Genomic DNA, 19,049 nt, shown 5'->3' with positions numbered 1-19,049 from the left:
TCACAAGCCGCGGAGTATCCTCATTCAGTCATTGATATACCCATCACTACATAAAATTATTACTTAGAATCATTGCAATCCCGGATAATTACACAATGTTCATCAAGATTTGAGACCAATAATAACATAATTACAATGTCCAATTAAGAGTACCAACTGTATATTATCATCACATTAAAATCTCACTTTTCACCAGCTCCATACAATTACACTGATGCCAGCAACAAATTAGAAAGAAAAATATCATGTATTATTATTATTATTATTTAACAATTATATAAAATATATAATAGTATTTAAAAAAAAATTGTAAAATTCTTTTGAGAGGTAGCATCCCCGCCCAATGACCTCCTTCTCAGTGAGAGCTTTCGTGCAATTCCTTAGGTCAAACTTGCTAATTGCAAATCGTCTCAGTTAAAGGTGTGTACAGTAAAAATAAAAAATGTTTAATTCTCAGTTTGTGGGTTTTGCTTTCAATATACATAATCGATGCAACCATCTGTTGACATGAATTGTTGCACTGTTCTGAAGCTATGTATTTATGGACTACTAAGGGTTTTACATGCTATTTCTTGTATTTTGGAGTTGGAAAGTTGTGATTACTTTAGTTTAAGTTTATTATGCTATTATTGTTACTGTTCATATGAATTTATATGCACACATACATATTGATTTTGATTACCTTGTATTGCAGAGCTTTTAAATTTATATGTGATAGTTAATTTGCAACTTTTACTATGTGAATGTGTGAAGCATCAAACACCAATATGTTAATGTAGGATAGTATTTGATATATTGTATATGCAGAACACAAGCCACTAGGACAGGACAGTATTTTCCCCGAACCATTGTTTTCTGCATCATTGCATTCCTATTAAATCAACTTAAGATGACCTCTCCAGACACTCTTATATTCATGGAACTTGCAATACAGCAGGTATTTTTTCTGAGACCTCTTTGTATGCACCACTCATTTCTTCATATCTGCATCTGGTTGGGCAGTGTTTTCGTGGGCAATAAATTCAGCTGACCTCTTTGTATTACTTTTCAAAATGATTATGTAGTCTTATGCATAGTTATTATTATTTTCTGCTGGTTTTGATGGAAAACTATAATATTATATTTTAAATTCAGTTTTATTTTCATCCTTGTCTGTACGACACTGGATAAATGGATATTGGATAGAAATACTCTTCTGTAAAATTATTCAAGTTTAACAATAAAGTGATCTAACTGTAGGGTATTGATTGTGCTTATTTCTTGGTTTATGAATGCAGGGAGGAGCTGCTTCCCATGGCTGCTATTGTAACCCCAAATATTAAAGAGGCGTCAGTTTTACTTGGTGATGTTCCAATGAATTCAGTTTCTGACATGCGTGCTGCTGCAAAATCGATACATGATTTGGCTCCTAGGTTCGTTGCTTTTGAACATATTGTAACTTTCGGGTGTAGTCAATCTAAATCATGCCTTAGTCTTTTAGAACTTATCAGAGAAACCTCTCCAACACGAAGTACTGCATTTTCTACAGATCTCATAGAAAGCACTAGTTCTAATGATGAAGTTTGATAATCTCTGGGAAATAATGTCATTATTTAATTCAATGTCTACTATGGTCCTATTGACCTGAACAGTGCTTTGAGAGTGTTGTCTAGATTGACTCAAAGTGGACTGTTGAATTGTTTTCCCCCGAAGTAATGGCACCCCCACCACTAATTGCATTTGCTTTATTTTAGCAGCAAGCAATTTCTGATTGTGTTGTATGTTCAAGTGTGTTTGACTTCATGGCAAATGTCACAAATAAATTTAAGAAAACTCCAAACTCTAGAGTATTGTGCTTTTACAAATAATTCAATTTTCAATACAGGAGCGTACTAGTCAAAGGTGGTGATCTCCCTAATTCATCGGATGCTATTGATATATTTTTTAATGGTAAGATTAAAGTCTTTAATTCTCGAAGACACAATGGCCAAAACAAAATCTCCGAGGCAAAAAAACTTTTTTTATTTTACTTTTCACTACGTATATCCAAATCTATGTTATAAATGAACTCCATTTCTAGGTCTTGAGTTTTGCAGGTGAGAATTTCTACGAGCTTCGTTCATTTCGTGTAAATACCCGCAATACTCATGGCACTGGTTGTACTATGGCATCATGCATAGCAGCAGAGCTGGCAAAGGGTTCGTCAATGCTTTCAGTCGTCAAGGTTTGTTTAGCTATCTCAATTCAGAGAAATATCAGAGGACCTAATTTGCAATGACCATGATTCCGTTTTACTTTAAAAATAAATTAGAGAAGAGCAAATGAAAATAAAAGATAGAACGTGTTATCATTCTAGTACTTTTAATTATCTGGATTCTGGCAGATAGCTAAACGTTTTGTCGACACTGCCTTGGATTACAGCAAAGACTTGGTTATTGGAAATGGAGTCCAAGGCCCTTTTGACCATTTTTTGGCACTGAAGAATATCAACCAGAGCTCTTGTAGGCCGGATAGGTTCAAGCCCAATGACTTATTTCTACACGCTGTAACAGATTCACACATGAATAGGAAGTGGGGCCGTTCTATTGCTGAAGCAGTTAAGGCTGCTGTAGAAGGTGGTGCTACCATTGTCCAAATAAGGTTTGTTATTGTGTTTTAGGGTGCAGCTAGATTAAAACAAGAGATGGAAAAAAAAATTCTTATTGTATATTGAAACTGAAATATTACAAACATATATATTCTTTTCCAAAATACAAAGAAATTGATTTGATTTTATATTATCCTAATTGTGACACATAGTCAATGTTTGTTGGAATTGATATTTGCTAGCAGATATAACTTTTATGGTATAATATGCCAAGCTGACTATGCTAAAGAATTGGAAATATATTTTTGGTTTTTGTTCACGAGCACCGGCGGACCTTGTTAAAAGTAAAAAATTACAATAATACCTAAACCTAATTCAATTTTCTCTTTCTTCCTCTCTATTCCAGCCTTCCTCTCTCCCTTTCTCCAGATTCAGATTCACGAATCACGACAAACACGCCCCCGCTTTACTCTGCCTCCAGTCCAGATCTCCTCTGCTCGCTGCGGGCCTGCGGCCGCCTCTGCCTGACTGCCTCTGTGGCCGTTCGTCGCTCTCTGTTCGCCGCAACCTCATCTGTCTCGAGAACTGCTTTGTTCAAAAGGTTCAGATTTCTATTTTGTTAGTGCTGATTGTTGTTAGTTAGTTTTGATTTGGAATTCTGTTAGTTTTGAATCGTCGCTCCTTTGTTAGTTAGTTTTGATAGTTCGTCGCTCCTCTGACTCTGTTAATTTAAATCTTTCTTAGTTCGTCGCTCCTGTGTCAGTTTTGAGTTCTTCATTTTGTTGAGTTTTTACCTATCTTAAGAATTTAACTTATATGGTAGTACCCGATATTGTTGTGGAATTCTACTTTTTGTTTTTGTTGTTCAGTTAGCATGAAATTTAAAGCTTATTTTGTTAGTGTTGAGTTTGGAGCTTTAATTTGGAGTTTGGAATTTTGATTTGGAGTTTCAATTAGACGATAGTGCTGATTTTTGTTTAGAGTTTTTGTGTTGCACGTAAGATGTTTGATTTTATGTCCATGTAAAGTGTTTGAGTTTTTTTGTTGCACATAAGGTGTTTGATTTTATGTCCATATAAAGTGTTTGAGTTTTGTTGCATTTTTGTTTGAATTTTTTTGTTTATCTTTATATCGGCCACCCCAAGCTTTTCCGGCAAGCTCCGCCACTGTTCACGAGGAGATATTTTTTTAGGGATGAGGAGAATTATTTGTTCAATCTTGTTCTTGGACATTTGTCTTATTTTTTCGTATTTTCTTCTCTTCCATCCCTTCCCGCACTTAAAAGAAATAGAAAAGAAAAAGCACCAGTGCAGTGTCAGATGTTCAACTTCTGGCCTGATTAGTTGAACTTCAGCCCAGGGGGTCGCTCCCCCAGCCCACGACCATGCATGGCCACCATTCGCTATCAATTTGGTCCGTTGATTAAAAATAATCAACGGATATAAATGATCCAATCCATGTGACTTGTTTTCAACCAATGAAAACATTTTATTAAAGATTCAATTTGGTCCGTTGATTAAAAATAATCAACGGATATAAATGATCCAATCCATGTGACTTGTTTTCAACCAATGAAAAAATTTTATTATAAATTCAATCTCGTCCGTTGATTAAAAATTATCGACGGATGTGGATGATCCAATCCTTGTAACTTGTTTTCAACCAATGAAAACATTTTATTATAAATTCAATCTTGTCCGTTGATTAAAAATTATCAACGGATGTGGATGATCCATTCCTAAAAAGTAGGGCATTTTAGTAACCATTTTCAATACTGGGGCATTTTGGTAACCAATCCTAAAAAGTAGGATATAGTGGTAAAAAATCCTAAGTGTGTTAAAAAAAAAGAAACCGGACCAAAATTCAAAATAAAAAGAAATAAAAAAAAAACTAGATTAAATCGCAGAACCGAACCGATTAAAATCCAAACTTGTTACAAAATTTTGTTTATGAAAACAGTTTGTTAATCGAACTGTTTATTAAAATTGAGAAATAAATGAACATTCATCGCCATCCACCGCCGTGAAGCCCTGCTACCAAAACCCGTCTTAGGTCAAACTTGCTAATTGCAAATCGTCTCAGTTAAAAGTGTGTACAGTAAAAATAAAAAATGTTTAATTCTCAGTTTGTGGGTTTTGCTTTCAATATACATAATCGATGCAACCATCTGTTGACATGAATTGTTGCACTGTTCTGAAGCTATGTATTTATGGACTACTAAGGGTTTTACATGCTATTTCTTGTATTTTGGAGTTGGAAAGTTGTGATACTTTAGTTTAAGTTATTTATGCTATTATTGTTACTGTTCATATGAATTTATATGCACACATACATATTGATTTTGATTACCTTGTATTGCAGAGCTTTTAAATTTATATGTGATAGTTAATTTGAAACTTTTACTATGTGAATGTGTGAAGCATCAAACACCAATATGTTAATGTAGGATAGTATTTGATATATTGTATATGCAGAACACAAGCCACTAGGACAGGACAGTATTTTCCCCGAACCATTGTTTTCTGCATCATTGCATTCCTACTAAATCAACTTAAGATGACCTCTCCAGACACTCTTATATTCATGGAACTTGCAATACAGCAGGTATTTTTTCTGAGACCTCTTTGTATGCACCACTCATGTCTTCATATCTGCATCTGGTTGGGCAGTGTTTTCGTGGGCAATAAATTCAGCTGATGATTGTTAGAAGCGGCCGTCAAGGCTGCGATCGCACCGTTACATCGCGTCGCGGTGTTCTGGCGCCAAGCATAACGCCGTTGCGTTGCAGATTTGGGTAGCTGCCATCGCGGCTGATTTGCGGAGAATACCAAACGCTTTTCTCTGGAAAAAATGTGCAACAGTAAATGCAAAGGAAAATGTCTTAAATGCCCTCAACCATGATTGTTAGGGGCACGCGACAGATCGTGAGGTCATAGTAACTCTTCTCACGCCGCCGCCGACTGGTTATTTTCGTTAAAGTCATGGTTCATGGGTTGGTCTGCAACTCGGTTTATTGAAAATTACTCTTCGCATTACAAAACCCTAAAAAATACACGTTTATGATACTGTCGTTTTGCTTACTCTATTCATAACTTGCTTTGCTTTTTGGTTTTATATAGTTAATCAATAATAGTTGCTAGTGTGATTTAAAACAGCAAATATACTATGCTATAAATTACAATAAAAGGAAATATATAATGCTATGTTATTTTTTAATCAATATTACAAAATGATTTTATTAGTAAAAAAGTATAAAATGATTTGTTTATTTTTTAAAACAAAAAATTTGTTTATTGCTTTTAGATGCTGGAAGCATGGAATTTCTGTTTATATTATGGTTGAAATATTAGCAGGAATGACCTTTGAAGTCGTGACATATAAATGTTTCTTTAGTTTTTTGCATTTTTCTAATTTTTTGCCTTTATATGTATGGTATTAATTGCTTCTAAATGTTCCCTTAGACTTTGAAGTCATGACTACATAGGATTGTTTCATATATTAACAATATGTAGTTGGTCATGTGGTTTATTTAACTTCTGATGTTTCTAACTCATCAAATTGAAAACAAGAGAAGGTGGCTGAGAAAATCAGTGCCAATTGTGATTGGGAAAAATTGCCTAACATCTTTTTTGTAGTTATAGTTGCTTCTAAATTGACAACTTAAGTAAAGTTTCTTTCTGCTAAGTGTTGATTTTGATTTCCTTTCATGGACCACGTAGTCGGTTGCAATGTGTATTCTCTAGCTTTTTATTTTGTAGCCTTGAATTCTTTTGTTTCATGTGACAGGCAAAGTTAGCTTTGGATGCCCTTGAAGTACCTGTTGGGTAAGCTACCTTTGAAATTTCACAATGCTTGAATGCCATTGGAAGTATAACTTTTCATTGAATGATGTTGTTGTTAAGATTTGAATAGCCAGCATCCACATTTATCCCTGGTCCTAGAATTTTCCATCAAGTCATGGAAATGCATTCTGTATGATAATTCGGCCTTCCATTGATATCAGAAATTATTTTATCATATAGGGGTGTAATGGCGTTTTCCAGTAAATTGAGGTGTGATGGGAATGCTCTAATGCTTTTGTCCAATTCTTCTGGTCATTATAGATTGGATTTCAGGATTTGCATGCAAAGTCAGATTAATTTGTGTAATAATTATGGTGTATCGCTTTGTCCTTTAACATGATATAACCCTTTAACATGATATAACCATGTAAAAAAGTTGCATTCAACATTTACTTGTAATTTTAGGTGTTCATCTTGTCATTTGTTGCATGTCAATCTGGTTGAAGACTTTAAGTTAATTTGATCAATGACCACTATATTTATGTAAATGTAATATCTGTTAACAGCTGTGTGATTGTTGAGGATGGGAAGGTTATAGCCTCAGGAAGGAATCGAACTACCGAGACACGAAATGTAATTTCATCCATGATCGCTTTTCTGTTTTCACATGTCATCTATATTTGGAAGCACCTCCTTTGATAGTCATTTTGCTGTTTAGAACTGTGGATTACTTTCTAACTTTAAGCCTCTCTACTAGACCATTTGTGAAATTTGGATTTTGTAAGTTTATTGTTTTAGGATATAGACGCTTTCTTGATGCATAGGAACTAAATTGCAAGTCATGTTTTTGAAGTTTTGTTGTGCTGTGAAAGTAATGAAAATTACTTTTTTGTTCATCACATAAACCCATGAGTTTAAAGGAGTATTCAATGATTACGAACTCGAACTTATACAGAAAATATGAGAAATTTAATGCAGAATACTGATAATAAATCAACATGTTTTTGTGTTTAAAGGTGCGTGGCAAAAACTGATTCAACCCTAGCTTGGCCTTAAACCATCAAACATTTGAAATTATCACAACTTTTTAGTATCTGTTTTACGGAGTTCTCATTTTAAATTAGCCATTTCTTGATAACCCTGTATGTGTTCCTTAATTAAGAGCTTTCATCTATTATGATATTGAATGTGTTCCATTTTCATCATAAAGAATAAGCATTTGACTATTTCAACTCAGATATTCCGTTATCAAATATATCAATATAAACAAGAAGTTTTCATTCTTTATTATTACTGAACTTGGCATGACAGCTATGACATATTTCATCAATACTTTATGCAATTCACTAATCATGCATTTGTTTTAGATTTTCTTCATTACTATTATGTCTTTTTCGTACCTGTGAATTTCTTCTGTTGTTATTGCTAAATCAATTTTTACAGGCTACTAGACATGCAGAAATGGAAGCTATAGATGTGCTGTTAGAACAGTGGCAGAAAAATGGACTTTCAATGACTGAAGTTGCTAAAAAATTCTCAAACTGCAGTCTTTATGTTACCTGTGAGCCATGCATAATGTGCGCATCTGCTTTAGCAACTTTAGGTTTGCTTCATCAAATCATTAACTGTTCAATCTATAGTTGTATCTTTCTTTATTGTCTTTTCTCATTCAAACTTTGTCAGGTATAAAGGATGTGTTTTATGGTTGTTCAAATGACAAATTTGGAGGTTGTGGATCAATACTATCATTGCATTTAAAAGACACTGCGTCACTTAATAAGTATGCATCTTAACTGAACATCTGTCATCTGTGCTTAGCTTCTCCATATTTATTTTTATTTTATTTATTTTATTTTCTGTGTTGGAATTTGCTACTTTCATTTTTATCTTTTTAAGTTCCAATTTGGTTACATCTCACGTTCTTATGGGTGGTTCTTTCTTATAGCCCTCCACTACATCCTTTATTGTTTATAAATGTGTAATTCTTAATCATTATCTTTTCATCGCCTTGAAGGGGTTTCAAATGTGCTGGAGGTATAATGGCGACAGAAGCTATCCTTCTCCTACGAACATTCTATGATCAAGGAAATCCAAATGGTAAGGTTCTTTCACTATTTTTTAAAGCAGGCAGAACCTTCCAAAGCTTTAAGATATCGTTGCCATGCTGTGCATATAGGTCATTGTAGTAACACTTCTACCAGATTAGGATAAATGATCTAGAAGCTTGAACTTTGCAGTAATACTAGTTGTTCATTTATTTTTAATTTTATTCTTCCAATTTCAACTTAATGTATTCATTTTATTGCAGCTCCAAAACCCCACCGGCCTCTAGCACATCAGGCAACAACTTGAATTTGTATATCACTAGGTTGGTTTTTTGGCAGCCTCCTTCCTCATTAAGAATGGATAGAGATATATTTATATATCCCAAAAATTCTCAAGTACATTATTGTTTGCCACAACTAATACTGTGGTTTGCATTGCTTTTTCGTCATCTTTTTCTGTTCACTAACAATTGCTGATGTGTGGGCACATCCCAGGGTTCGAAAGTTAACTGTGTTTAATTTTATTTTAAAACATGCGAGAAATAGATGTGTTTCAGTTTTGGTTAATATTGTGTTCATATGTGGCCAAGGTGCAGCGAAAATTTCCATTGGCTTGTATATTATTATATTGGAGAATCAGTTGGTTCTGAATAGTTTATCTTAACCGTTAGCTTCAGTTTGTTATGAGTTGCATTGTACTAGTATATCCTATAATTACGTGTAATCTCTCTCAAGCAAAGTAACCAATTAGTCTGTGTTCTCTTTGGTTTTCATTTTTACCAATATTAGTGAGAATTTGAGAGGGAGATTCACATTTTTGACGAATAAACCGTTGGTAACATTGCCAGAATCAAATTATACTTACAGGGAGGTTGGACATATGAGCTCTTCTACCATCAACATTTCCATAACAGACAATAGCATGGAGCAAACTTAAAATAAAGCCCAAACCAGAAGCCACCCCTCTACACCCAAGTAATTATTTTAATATCAGTATTTCTACATCCAAATTAATCTATAATTAAATATAGTTACACTAACACTCAAGTAGTTAATGAATTTTAATTAATGAAAGAATTGTCAGAAGCCACCCCTCTACACCCAAGTAATTATTTGGCATGGGTGTTCAATGCTGTCTATTTGGCTCTGCTGGAGTCGTGCTTGGGGGAACTGGGCCCCGCGGGAGGAAATTAGCTGAAATGGCTCTCCTTAAAGTTGGGGCTGGTGCTCTGACTGATAGGGTAGTAGAAGCTGCTCGTGTTTTGATTGTGGCAGCCACTATATCAGTCGGTGTTCACGGGCCATGATATAAATGTTTGACTGATAACGTATGAACATAATTGTATAACAAAAATGTAAAAAGTACACGAAATAATATTACACACATATCTGTACATAGGAGTGTGTAAAGTTGTAAGCTGTTTATCTTAGGTTCTTGTAGATACTAATGATATGACTGTCTTTAGCAGAATGATTTTGATGTAATGAACAAATATGTAAATAGATATTTAAATTGTTAATTGCTAATATATGATTTGGTTTTAGAAGTTTCTGTTACCTCTTGATTTATCTTGTCATCAGTTATTTACTTTTAATATATTTCCTGCAATTAAATGGAGGAATCATTACCGCAAGACAGAGAGGGAGGTGATAAGCGTCTATACTAATCATTCAGAAGTTCCAAATGGTCACTGTGGTAAACTAACCTGACCTGTTGTATGCACACAAAAAAAGAGCAGGACAATAACCCTGTAGATCTCCTTAGTATGTTGTGAGATTATTTTTTCGGGTGAAAAGCATAATCCTGTTCTATCTATATTTGGGATTTGGATTTGAGGTCATTTGAGAGCCGAGACTGAAGACAATTTTCATCATTCTTTTTCACCATCTCACACTTAACGGTGCTTAGTCAAACAACACGCTGCCATTCTAATTATAATATGCACAATAGCAAGTATGAAGAGAAGCAAGTCATCTGGCATTGACAGCTACATTTGCATATTCACTGGTATTTGTTTCATTTTATGACGCAAGTGCATATGCAAACATACAATTCAAATATAAGTTGGTTGAAATTAAATTATAATTTTTATGAATACTTATCGTAAATAAATTAATCAGACCACTATCAAGACCCTTGTTATTTTTAACAATTTATCATAATATAACAAATCTAAGAATAATGAAATTCTCTTGTAAAAAAAAAAAAACAGAATAACAATGTTCTTTTGAAAGATTTAACTTGGTATATATATACGTTGGCTCCATAAGTTTCACAAGCCGCGTGGTATCCTCATTCAGTCATTGATATACCCATCACTACGTAAAATTATTACTTAGAATCATTGCAATCCCGGATAATTACACAATGTTCATCAAGATTTGAGACTAATAATAACATAATTACAGTGTCCAATTAAGAGTACCAACTGTATATTATCATCACATTAAAATCTCACTTTTCACCAGCTCCATACAATACAATTACACTGATGCCAGGAACAAATTAGAAAGAAAAATATCTTAGTTGCACTATTTCATTGCCATCGAGTTATCCACGGTTTTTCTTGTTGATCTGCATTCCACTGGTATGCCTGGATGGAACAAAACTTTGTTCCAACAACCTTAAATTAGTGGAAGGTTGATTCACCAATAGCTCAATAACAACATCCGTATTCATATACAATAATAAGATAATCAACACACCATATCAAGATGCTGTCCATTGAGGTAGTACTCTTCCTGAAACATTTGTACCAGCTAATTTATTTAATGCATCGTTTTCAATGTTGTCTAGATCCTCATCAAGGCATCCTTGGTAATAATCTTCCTCTGCAGAATCATATACCTCAGCTTTTTTGATTAGTCTCTTTACTGTCCTTTTCTTGGAGCGACCGGTACTTTTGATTAAGGCCTCATCATCATCATCCTCGGCATTTGAATCTGGGTCTCTATTTGTCTCTCGTCTTCTTTTGGTCGAATCAGTACTGCCTTTGCTGCCACTGCTGCTTTTATCCATGTTGTAGTATTCATTTATGGTTTTCTCAATGGTTTCCAATAACCGATCCCCATACTTGCTTACTTTAGTCCTGTGTATACCAAATCGTCAATGAAAACTGGTTCAGTAACAAGGACACTAGTAGCATTCCTAGAATGAACTTACTTGCTAATGCCATTGATATCAAGAAGCTCTTCCTTTGTTCTCGGTACTCTCTTGCTTATCTGCTGCAATGTAGCATTGCTAAATAGAAACAGCAACTTATCAGATGCTTTAATACAAAGAGATAAAAAGATAAATTGTTAAATGTAATTATATAAGAAGAAAATGACAATAACAACTTACCCAAATATGTGGTAAGCCATAACACCCTCTCCAGCTTCTCTAACAAGAGCTGTCCGCAACATCCGCAGAGCAGTGTATAACTTAGCTGACAGATTCTGAAATAGATTTTTCTAAGTATAATTTGAACAGTAAGAAATATCAACAGAACTGAAAACACACAATTCTATACCAAGTCTACTTCAGTTTGATGTTGGTCAGGAATGTCAAAGGGAAGATTCAGCTTCCCAGATGTCAGAGAACCTTTGGCTGGAGTTGGATCACATTTCCCTGGCTTTGATGCTTTCACAAGAGACGGGAATCTGCATAGAGAAAAACATGCATGCAGTGTGAACTTGAGGCCAGAAAAGGATGAAACAAGAATTCAGGTGAAATTGAGGGTCAAGTTAAACATATTTCAGGCTTACAACATCGACACCCTAACTCTGGCAAATGATATCATATTTATATAAACCCTCACAAACAAAAGAAAAAAGAACTTTCATGTAAAGTTGTTTAACCAATGAGCATTGGCACCCTGATACACAAATTTAAGCGATAAATAGCTTGATAGGAAGGAAAAACCTCAATATAATTCTTTGCCCACCAAACAGCACATTCTGAACCTTTGCTTCATTTACCTGAAAAACAAGTTAAAGCATTATACAGCTCACAGTTACTGAAATATAATTGTGGAAAGTAACTAAGAAGCTATATGACACATTGGAAGCACAGTGAGCACACATTATATCTTTGGAATAAAATTGCAGCATATAAACATGTTAACGTAGACTGGGTCTTTGATACCTTCAATGTTGATGATACTGATCCATAAAAATCACTTTTCTTTACCTCCTCCGCAAGAAAATCCTCAACAACAAGATGATGCAATACACGGGAAGCCTCACCCTTGGCTAGATGTTTCCCAGCACCATGAAGACGCACAGTCTCATGCCGGTGTTTCTTGACCTAATTTTGATGTTAAAAATACAAAGAATAAAGAAGATAACTAAGGCTTTTAGCTAAAGAAAGAATAGCAAAAAATGAAGGGAAAAAAAATATAACAAGATAATGCTTATTGACATACCATCTGGCTTAAGGAACCACGATACACCTCTAATAAATGAGATGCTGAGACCTTCTGTCCTGTTTGCTTAACTAGTTCAACCTAAAAAGATGACAGTCAAAAGTACTTATTGAGAACAAGTGGACTCAAACATTACAAACTAATGAAATTTCATGAAGTAGAGGGATGAAAATAATATATGGATAGGATTTGATTCAAACCAATTGTTTTGCAATTTCAGTGACATCCTTCTCAATGAAACTTGTGACCTTCACACAATTATCACATGTTTTCTGACAAGTTGAAGAATCAAACTTCTCCCCAAAATGAACGAGCTGAATAAGGCGCCGGCAATCAACATCATTTTCACAATAACTGACCTGAGAAAGTTCAAGATGAAGATTTAGTAATATGTGTATATATATATATATAATGTAGTATTTCAAAGTGCTTAAAAGGATAGTACCATGCGCAAAAGGTTTTCAGTGTTCGTTTCCAGCATCCTTCCTGAATTTGTCCCATTTAAACGACTGTATCCAGATGTCATGGGACTTTGCTCTATTGCTCCTAGGCTTAACATATGCTTCACTCGAATCTGTAAACATGAGATACAACTAGATATAAGAAATAAAAGGAAGGATGATAGGAACTCAGTTGTCCTTTGTTTCATATGATGCTGGTAAGTGATAAGAATGCTATCTTAGTTTCCGAAAACATACAAAATTGTATTCAAGTAGTAGTGTCGTAATCAATACTCACATAGTCACTGTAGCTGTAGTATAATACACAGGATGAACGCTGACCATCTCTACCAGCTCGTCCACATTCCTGACAGGAAAATCATGAAAGTGCATGTAAGCCAAAGAACCAAAGTCCATGCCCAATAGATACTTTGAAGATCTACATGTACCTGATGATAGCCTTCAATAGACTTTGGGAGGGAATGATGGATTACAAAGCGGACATCAGGTTTGTTAATTCCTGAAACATCAATTTTAAATAGGATTTTAAGTATGATTTCATTCAACTAATCAAATGCAAAAAAAGAAGTGGCAAAGATGCAAATGTACCCATTCCAAATGCCACGGTAGCACAAATTATATTGACCTCATCTTTGCTCCATTGCTTTTGAACAAAAGCACGTTGAGCAGGATCCATGCTCCCATGATAAAATGCACATTTATGGCCACATTCCTGAACAGTGCACAAAACCAGATAATGAATTCGCAAGCTACACGAGTAGATGCTACCTTTGCATTTACATAAGACTAACAGTGCAGGAGGGTCACAAGACTGCAGTCATGGTTTATCAGATCTCATATCATCATTCAGAATCAATGAAACACAAACAAAAAGGAATGATGAAAAGGGGAAGATAAAGGAAGAAAAGCTAGAAGACACAAGAAAATTACAAACAGTTCATCACATCAATCCTTCAAATCAACTAAAGAAGTATAGAGTGATGAGAAGACCAACCTGTAATTTTTCAGCAACCTTTTCACAGTCCATTCGTGAAAGACAATAGATGATGCCACATTCATCAAAATGGTTTTCCCTAATAAACTTGTCAATATCCTCCAAACACTTTTTGGTCTTGGGGACAATGGAATACCTGCAATGTTCAAATCAAATGTCATTCATCCATTCAAGGTTTAGTAAGAAATGGTACTTGTTTAACAGACCATAAATTTGGGCGATTAAAACTTTGCCGAAAAATAATGCAGTTAACGAGACCGAGTGCTTGCACAACATCTTCTTTTACACTAGCTGTTGCTGTAGCAGTTAAAGCTAAAACAGGAGTATTTGGGAATTTCTGTTTCAATACACCAAGCCCCTGGGAGAATTAAAGAATTGATTAAAGTTTAAACAATATATCACACAATATTGCATCAAGTTGGAAGATATAAAAACTCCAACCTGATAATCTGGTCTAAAATCATGCCCCCATTGGCTCACACAGTGAGCCTCATCAATTACAATCCTTGAAAGCAACTCACGAACATGTAAACTCTCCAAGTGTCGCAGAAGAACGTCACTTCTGCAGTCAATACAAAAAAAGGTGTTATGAAATGAAAAATATGGTTCTTAAGTGAAATGCATATATAACAAGAAAAAAATGCTTCAAAAGTAAGCAACTATCAACAATGACACTCGCCTGGCAACCTTTTCGGGTGTCACATACAACAACTTGTATTTACAATAATCAGAATTAAGTTCTCTAAGGATCTCCTGCTGTTCAGCCCATTCCATATTGGCACTTAAGTAAGCAGCAGGTATATTTGCCTATTGGCAAACCAGAAGGAGCAAATAAGCATACATCTATGAGAAAAACGCATGAACAATGAAAGCTTATAACTTGGAAATTACTAATACCTGCAATAGGTGCATTATTTGATCTTGAATAAGGGACACAAGGGGAGAAATTACTAATGTTATACCAGGATTAATAAGAGCTGGAAGCTGCATCACAAGACAGTCCAAAGTTGTAAGATCATAGTAAAATACAACTTTTCTATTAATGCATAGGAAATTGATCTTGCATAAAATGACTTGGCTGAGCAATTGGGCGCAGAGAATTGCAGAACAATATCAACATTGAAATAATGAAACTAAATCATAATTCATAATACCAAGGCTGTTTGAGATAACATAATAAAAATGGAGACAGATTCAGCAATAAAATCGGTTAAGTTGAATATATAGTTTCCTTGTGAATGAGAAAGGAAGAAGGCATCGCTCAAGGCCTCTTTAAAAATCATATTACCTGATAGGTCAGACTTTTGCCCCCACCGGTGGGCATCAAAACAAAAACATCACATCCACTCATTGTGGCATTAATGACCTCTCTTTGATTGGGGCGAAATGAGTGATTTCCAAATACTCTCTTATTATTAACCTAAAAGCAACAAAAGAAATTACATATATATATATATATATAACAATGATGAGTTATATACACTGGAAACTGTCAATAATTTAGTTTAAATACCTCTAACTCTTTAGTCCAAGAAAAATCCCGGCTGCTCCATCGTTTATCTCCAGAACCTTCGATGTAATTAACTTCAATAATCTTTGGGATGAATGGCTCCCTCTCTACTGGACCTGACGGCATGCCACACATGTCTGCTGAAAGGAAGGAAGACTGATACGACGGCCCATATGTCCCATTACCCGTATAAGCCTGGCCATCATATCTATTTGATCCACTACTGATGACATTTCGCTGGGGTGTTTCATACACAAAAGATGTAGGTGGTGCCATGGTTGTAGAAAAATGTGACTTTTGTCTTTCTTCGTCGAGATTACTGGAATGAATATATTTTTCAAGCTGCTGAATTTGCTTATTCAGCTGTGACCTAGCATTAGCAACAATTTTACTTTCAGCTCAAATGATATCAAGTTCAAAAGGGATATGCTGCAGCAATTTTTTCCAAGTATAATAATGAAGCATAATTATACAATAAAAATTAAAAAAGCAACTATGATGGAGCCTTTCGCAATTTTCTCGAATACAGTAGTAGGAATGAAAAATGGAAATGTCACAGGCAGGAATAATTCCAAGGTAAAGGCACACCTGTCTTGGCGAAGCTTTGCTATCTGCACCGAACTGAGATTTTCAACATTGTCAAGCAGTTCATTAGAGATAGCAATAAGATTATCCTTCAATTCCTGCAAATGACTTGCAGCTTCAGGGCAAAGTCCTAACTGCATCCAGTTTCAAAATTAGACATATCAATCTAACAAATGAGCAACCAACTCATGACACAACAAAACTTGTCTAATCCGTACCTTGTACCCATGGATGCAATCCAAGCACAGCTCTGGTGGCAAATTAATATCCCCATTTCTGGCAAAATTATCCTTATCTGCCATTGGTGTAATAGGAGGAAACTTGGAAATTGATGGTTGAGGAGTGCAAGAGGATTGGTATTTCTCAACAATTTGGTCAACATCAATGTTCTAAAAGCCAGTCAACGCATGACATTAATGAAGAGAGAGAAACATCAGTTTCTATATGGATGTAAACAGTTAAGACTTAAATGGATTTGGAAAAATAAATAAACGGAAAGGAAAACAACAGAACAACCACACAAACAAGCAGGAATAAAAAGGACAGAATTACAGAATGAATAGAATTGTCAAACTGCTCGACAGTTTCAACTTTACAAAATAGTTGGGAAACCTACATTGCCTTCTAGTTGAACTACTCATTGTTAATTCATCAGCAAATTTATAAATTTAAACTATATTAATATTCCTAATCAAGTCGATTAAAAATTAGTTAGCCCTTTGATGTCATAATTGGTCCGTTCAACCACATGGAAAACAAGCATGTTTAACACAAAGTAAACTCCATACTATCGGACTTCTAATTTTGCATGACTTGTAATAAAGATCCAAATTAATTTGACTCAGTCAGATCAACCAAAGCGCACTAAATTACCTCGAGTATGTCATCGTCGTCAGCATTAATATCATCAGGTACACATTTTGCAGACTTGTTGGTTTGGCTTGCGTACTTTGTGTGATTGTTCACTGAAGTATCTAAAACCCGAGAACTATGATTAATGACAATTGGAGTTGCAGTGACATCAGGATGCCTAATCTTGTCATTCTCATAGCTTCCTGGGAAGGAAGTTGCTGACCGGTCTTCGTGAAACTGAGAAGTAACTTTAACAGTTTTCCCAGGTTGGACATAATTCCTGCTAGATATCTGTAGACTTGAGAGACCATGCCAAGCCTGTTGGAAATTGTTTTAACAGAAAGTCAATGCCAAACAATAGAAGTTTAAAATAATAAAATTTAGCATTGATTTAAGTAATTCAAAACCAAAAGAGAATCCAACAAATGTCAAGCTCAGCTTGAGTAATGTATTTATAGGGGGGAAAACCTTCATAAAGAGAAGGCAGGTTATGCTTATGTTTATATAAATTGTCCTAGAAAAGGATATTGATTTAAAAGACAAACATCATGATCAATAATATGGCAAGGTGAAACTCTGATAAACTGCATGTTAAAACAACATTTATACAATGGTACCTTCTCAACCTGTGCTCTTTGAATATCTTGACCTTGTCGGAGTACAAACCTGGCAGAACCAATGTGTCAAAGAGCAAGTTAACATTGTGGTAGAAGTGGTAGAAACCTAGCTATTAATCTAGTATACAAAGACACAATACAAGCATGGTCTAGTTTCAAAAGAAATATTTTCTCGCTGACTAGTCAAAAGTGGGCTAAAATACCACAATCCAATAATTATAGCCTTTAACCCAGGTAGATATATATAACCATTTACCATGCTATTACACTGCTGTAATAGAGAAGCAAACATTTTCCAGTCCAAAAAACTAAAAGATACCTTAGACAGAGACAAATCCCAATTCCCACCATAGTAGCAACTGGGAATGAAATTGTATGCATAATAATTATTTTTTTTATAAAAACAAAAAAACAAAGATTAACTAAAGACACACATGGAAGCACAAGTTATGCTCCAAGTGGCCCAGAAAATCAACCAGTACATGTGAATTTCATCACCTGAAGTCCTGAAGTACACATTATCAAAGATACACACCTTTTCATACTAGGATTCTATTACAACAACCACCACCAGGCCTTATCTCACTGAGTAGGATTGGCTACATGGATCAAATGGCGTCATAATGTTATTTTATATACTATTTCTTTTGCAACGGCCGATATTAGTAATTACTATTGTTAATAATACAGTTAGTATACTGTTGAGGGTGAGAATTTAACCCGTGGCTTCTTTATAACTCCACTCTCTAACTCCCAACCTTATATCCTTGTTATGTTATATACTATATATCTCTATCAATAGGGTTCTAGTATAATATCTAAAATAGGCTGGTAATGATATGCAAAAGGCTACAAAATCAGGATATGGCATTGTCTAAGAACTTTTCTCTAGTGACAAAAAACTACCCACTATACAATGTCATAAGACAAATAGCACTAAAGATTGCTGCATACCAAAACAAAAAGGGAGAGAAAAAAATTGTTGTTTTAAAAGACTAAAAGGCATAACATACCTGCCACTCCCATCGTTGGAGGAAGGTTTGTGAGTTGGAATAGAGAAAAGGAAATTTGAGGTCAAAAACTTGGCCTGGGACGAGAAATTGTGGTGAGCATTAGCATGCTGCAACCAATTGAGCTGAGGAATTTGAAGACCTTGTGCTGAATTACCTTGACTATGAAGATTAAAAAGAAAGAAAGAAAAAATTATAATTATAATTAGTAAAAAGGGAAA

At 34.8% G+C, this 19,049-nt stretch overlaps 2 protein-coding genes across 12 annotated transcripts in view; one reads left to right on the top strand and one right to left on the bottom strand.

The window, feature by feature from the left end:
* The first annotated feature begins 1,266 nt into the window (after positions 1–1,266).
* On the top strand, positions 1,267–9,945 carry LOC101510617 (tRNA-specific adenosine deaminase TAD2-like). 10 transcript variants are annotated; one of them, XR_003474538.2, is made up of 14 exons: positions 1,274–1,412; positions 1,865–1,929; positions 2,076–2,203; positions 2,363–2,619; positions 2,973–3,167; positions 5,041–5,170; positions 6,353–6,390; positions 6,915–6,981; positions 7,792–7,951; positions 8,032–8,128; positions 8,363–8,445; positions 8,657–8,716; positions 9,261–9,368; positions 9,478–9,945. XR_003474538.2 is itself a non-coding variant. In XM_027337462.2 (13 exons), exons 1-12 carry the CDS (start codon positions 1,294–1,296, stop codon positions 8,698–8,700), a joined length of 1,383 nt encoding a protein of 460 aa, XP_027193263.1. In that variant the 5' UTR covers positions 1,274–1,293; the 3' UTR covers positions 8,701–8,716; positions 9,261–9,945. The 10 variants fall into 10 exon arrangements, 5 of the variants coding, with proteins under 5 accessions (XP_027193263.1, XP_027193265.1, XP_027193261.1 ...); XR_003474535.2 differs by having other exon boundaries at positions 9,469–9,945; XR_003474537.2 differs by having other exon boundaries at positions 9,445–9,945.
* Positions 9,946–10,754: 809 nt separating this feature from the next.
* LOC101510078 (ATP-dependent DNA helicase Q-like 4A) overlaps positions 10,755–19,049 on the bottom strand; it is an 8,929-nt gene continuing 634 nt past the window's right edge. Inside the window, exons 2-26 of one of the 2 annotated variants that reach the window (XM_004485422.4) lie at positions 18,832–18,990; positions 17,819–17,867; positions 17,223–17,519; positions 16,568–16,738; positions 16,353–16,483; positions 15,768–16,134; positions 15,543–15,674; positions 15,152–15,238; positions 14,934–15,061; positions 14,696–14,816; positions 14,461–14,612; positions 14,255–14,390; positions 13,849–13,972; positions 13,689–13,759; positions 13,538–13,606; positions 13,245–13,373; positions 13,000–13,158; positions 12,800–12,880; positions 12,520–12,681; positions 12,298–12,353; positions 11,906–12,035; positions 11,737–11,831; positions 11,557–11,634; positions 11,100–11,482; positions 10,755–11,002 (exon numbers count right to left, since the gene is read on the bottom strand). In XM_004485422.4, coding sequence (XP_004485479.1) covers positions 11,104–11,482; positions 11,557–11,634; positions 11,737–11,831; positions 11,906–12,035; positions 12,298–12,353; positions 12,520–12,681; positions 12,800–12,880; positions 13,000–13,158; positions 13,245–13,373; positions 13,538–13,606; positions 13,689–13,759; positions 13,849–13,972; positions 14,255–14,390; positions 14,461–14,612; positions 14,696–14,816; positions 14,934–15,061; positions 15,152–15,238; positions 15,543–15,674; positions 15,768–16,134; positions 16,353–16,483; positions 16,568–16,738; positions 17,223–17,519; positions 17,819–17,867; positions 18,832–18,990 — 3,463 coding nt within the window. In that variant the 3' untranslated portion in view covers positions 10,755–11,002; positions 11,100–11,103. Of the gene's footprint in view, positions 11,483–11,556; positions 11,635–11,736; positions 11,832–11,905; positions 12,036–12,297; positions 12,354–12,519; positions 12,682–12,799; positions 12,881–12,999; positions 13,159–13,244; positions 13,374–13,537; positions 13,607–13,688; positions 13,760–13,848; positions 13,973–14,254; positions 14,391–14,460; positions 14,613–14,695; positions 14,817–14,933; positions 15,062–15,151; positions 15,239–15,542; positions 15,675–15,767; positions 16,135–16,352; positions 16,484–16,567; positions 16,739–17,222; positions 17,520–17,818; positions 17,868–18,831; positions 18,991–19,049 lie in introns of both variants that reach the window. The other variant, XM_004485421.4, reaches the window with a different exon arrangement.

The sequence above is a fragment of the Cicer arietinum genome, chromosome 1 (genome assembly GCF_000331145.2).
Source record: "Cicer arietinum cultivar CDC Frontier isolate Library 1 chromosome 1, Cicar.CDCFrontier_v2.0, whole genome shotgun sequence".
Lineage (NCBI taxonomy): Eukaryota > Viridiplantae > Streptophyta > Magnoliopsida > Fabales > Fabaceae > Cicer > Cicer arietinum.
The sequence above is the reverse complement of the archived record's forward strand: the minus strand, read 5'-3'. Positions and strand labels throughout refer to the sequence as shown.

Bases quoted from the DNA above. Each gene is read 5' to 3' on its own strand.
- LOC101510617 (XM_027337462.2), top strand. From the start codon at position 1,294: ATGGCTGCTATTGTAACCCCAAATATTAAAGAGGCGTCAGTTTTACTT. The intron at 2,620-2,972 runs GTTTGTTATTGT...TCTCTATTCCAG, and splicing joins GCTACCATTGTCCAAATAAG to CCTTCCTCTCTCCCTTTCTC. The intron at 7,952-8,031 runs GTTTGCTTCATC...AAACTTTGTCAG, and splicing joins ATCTGCTTTAGCAACTTTAG to GTATAAAGGATGTGTTTTAT.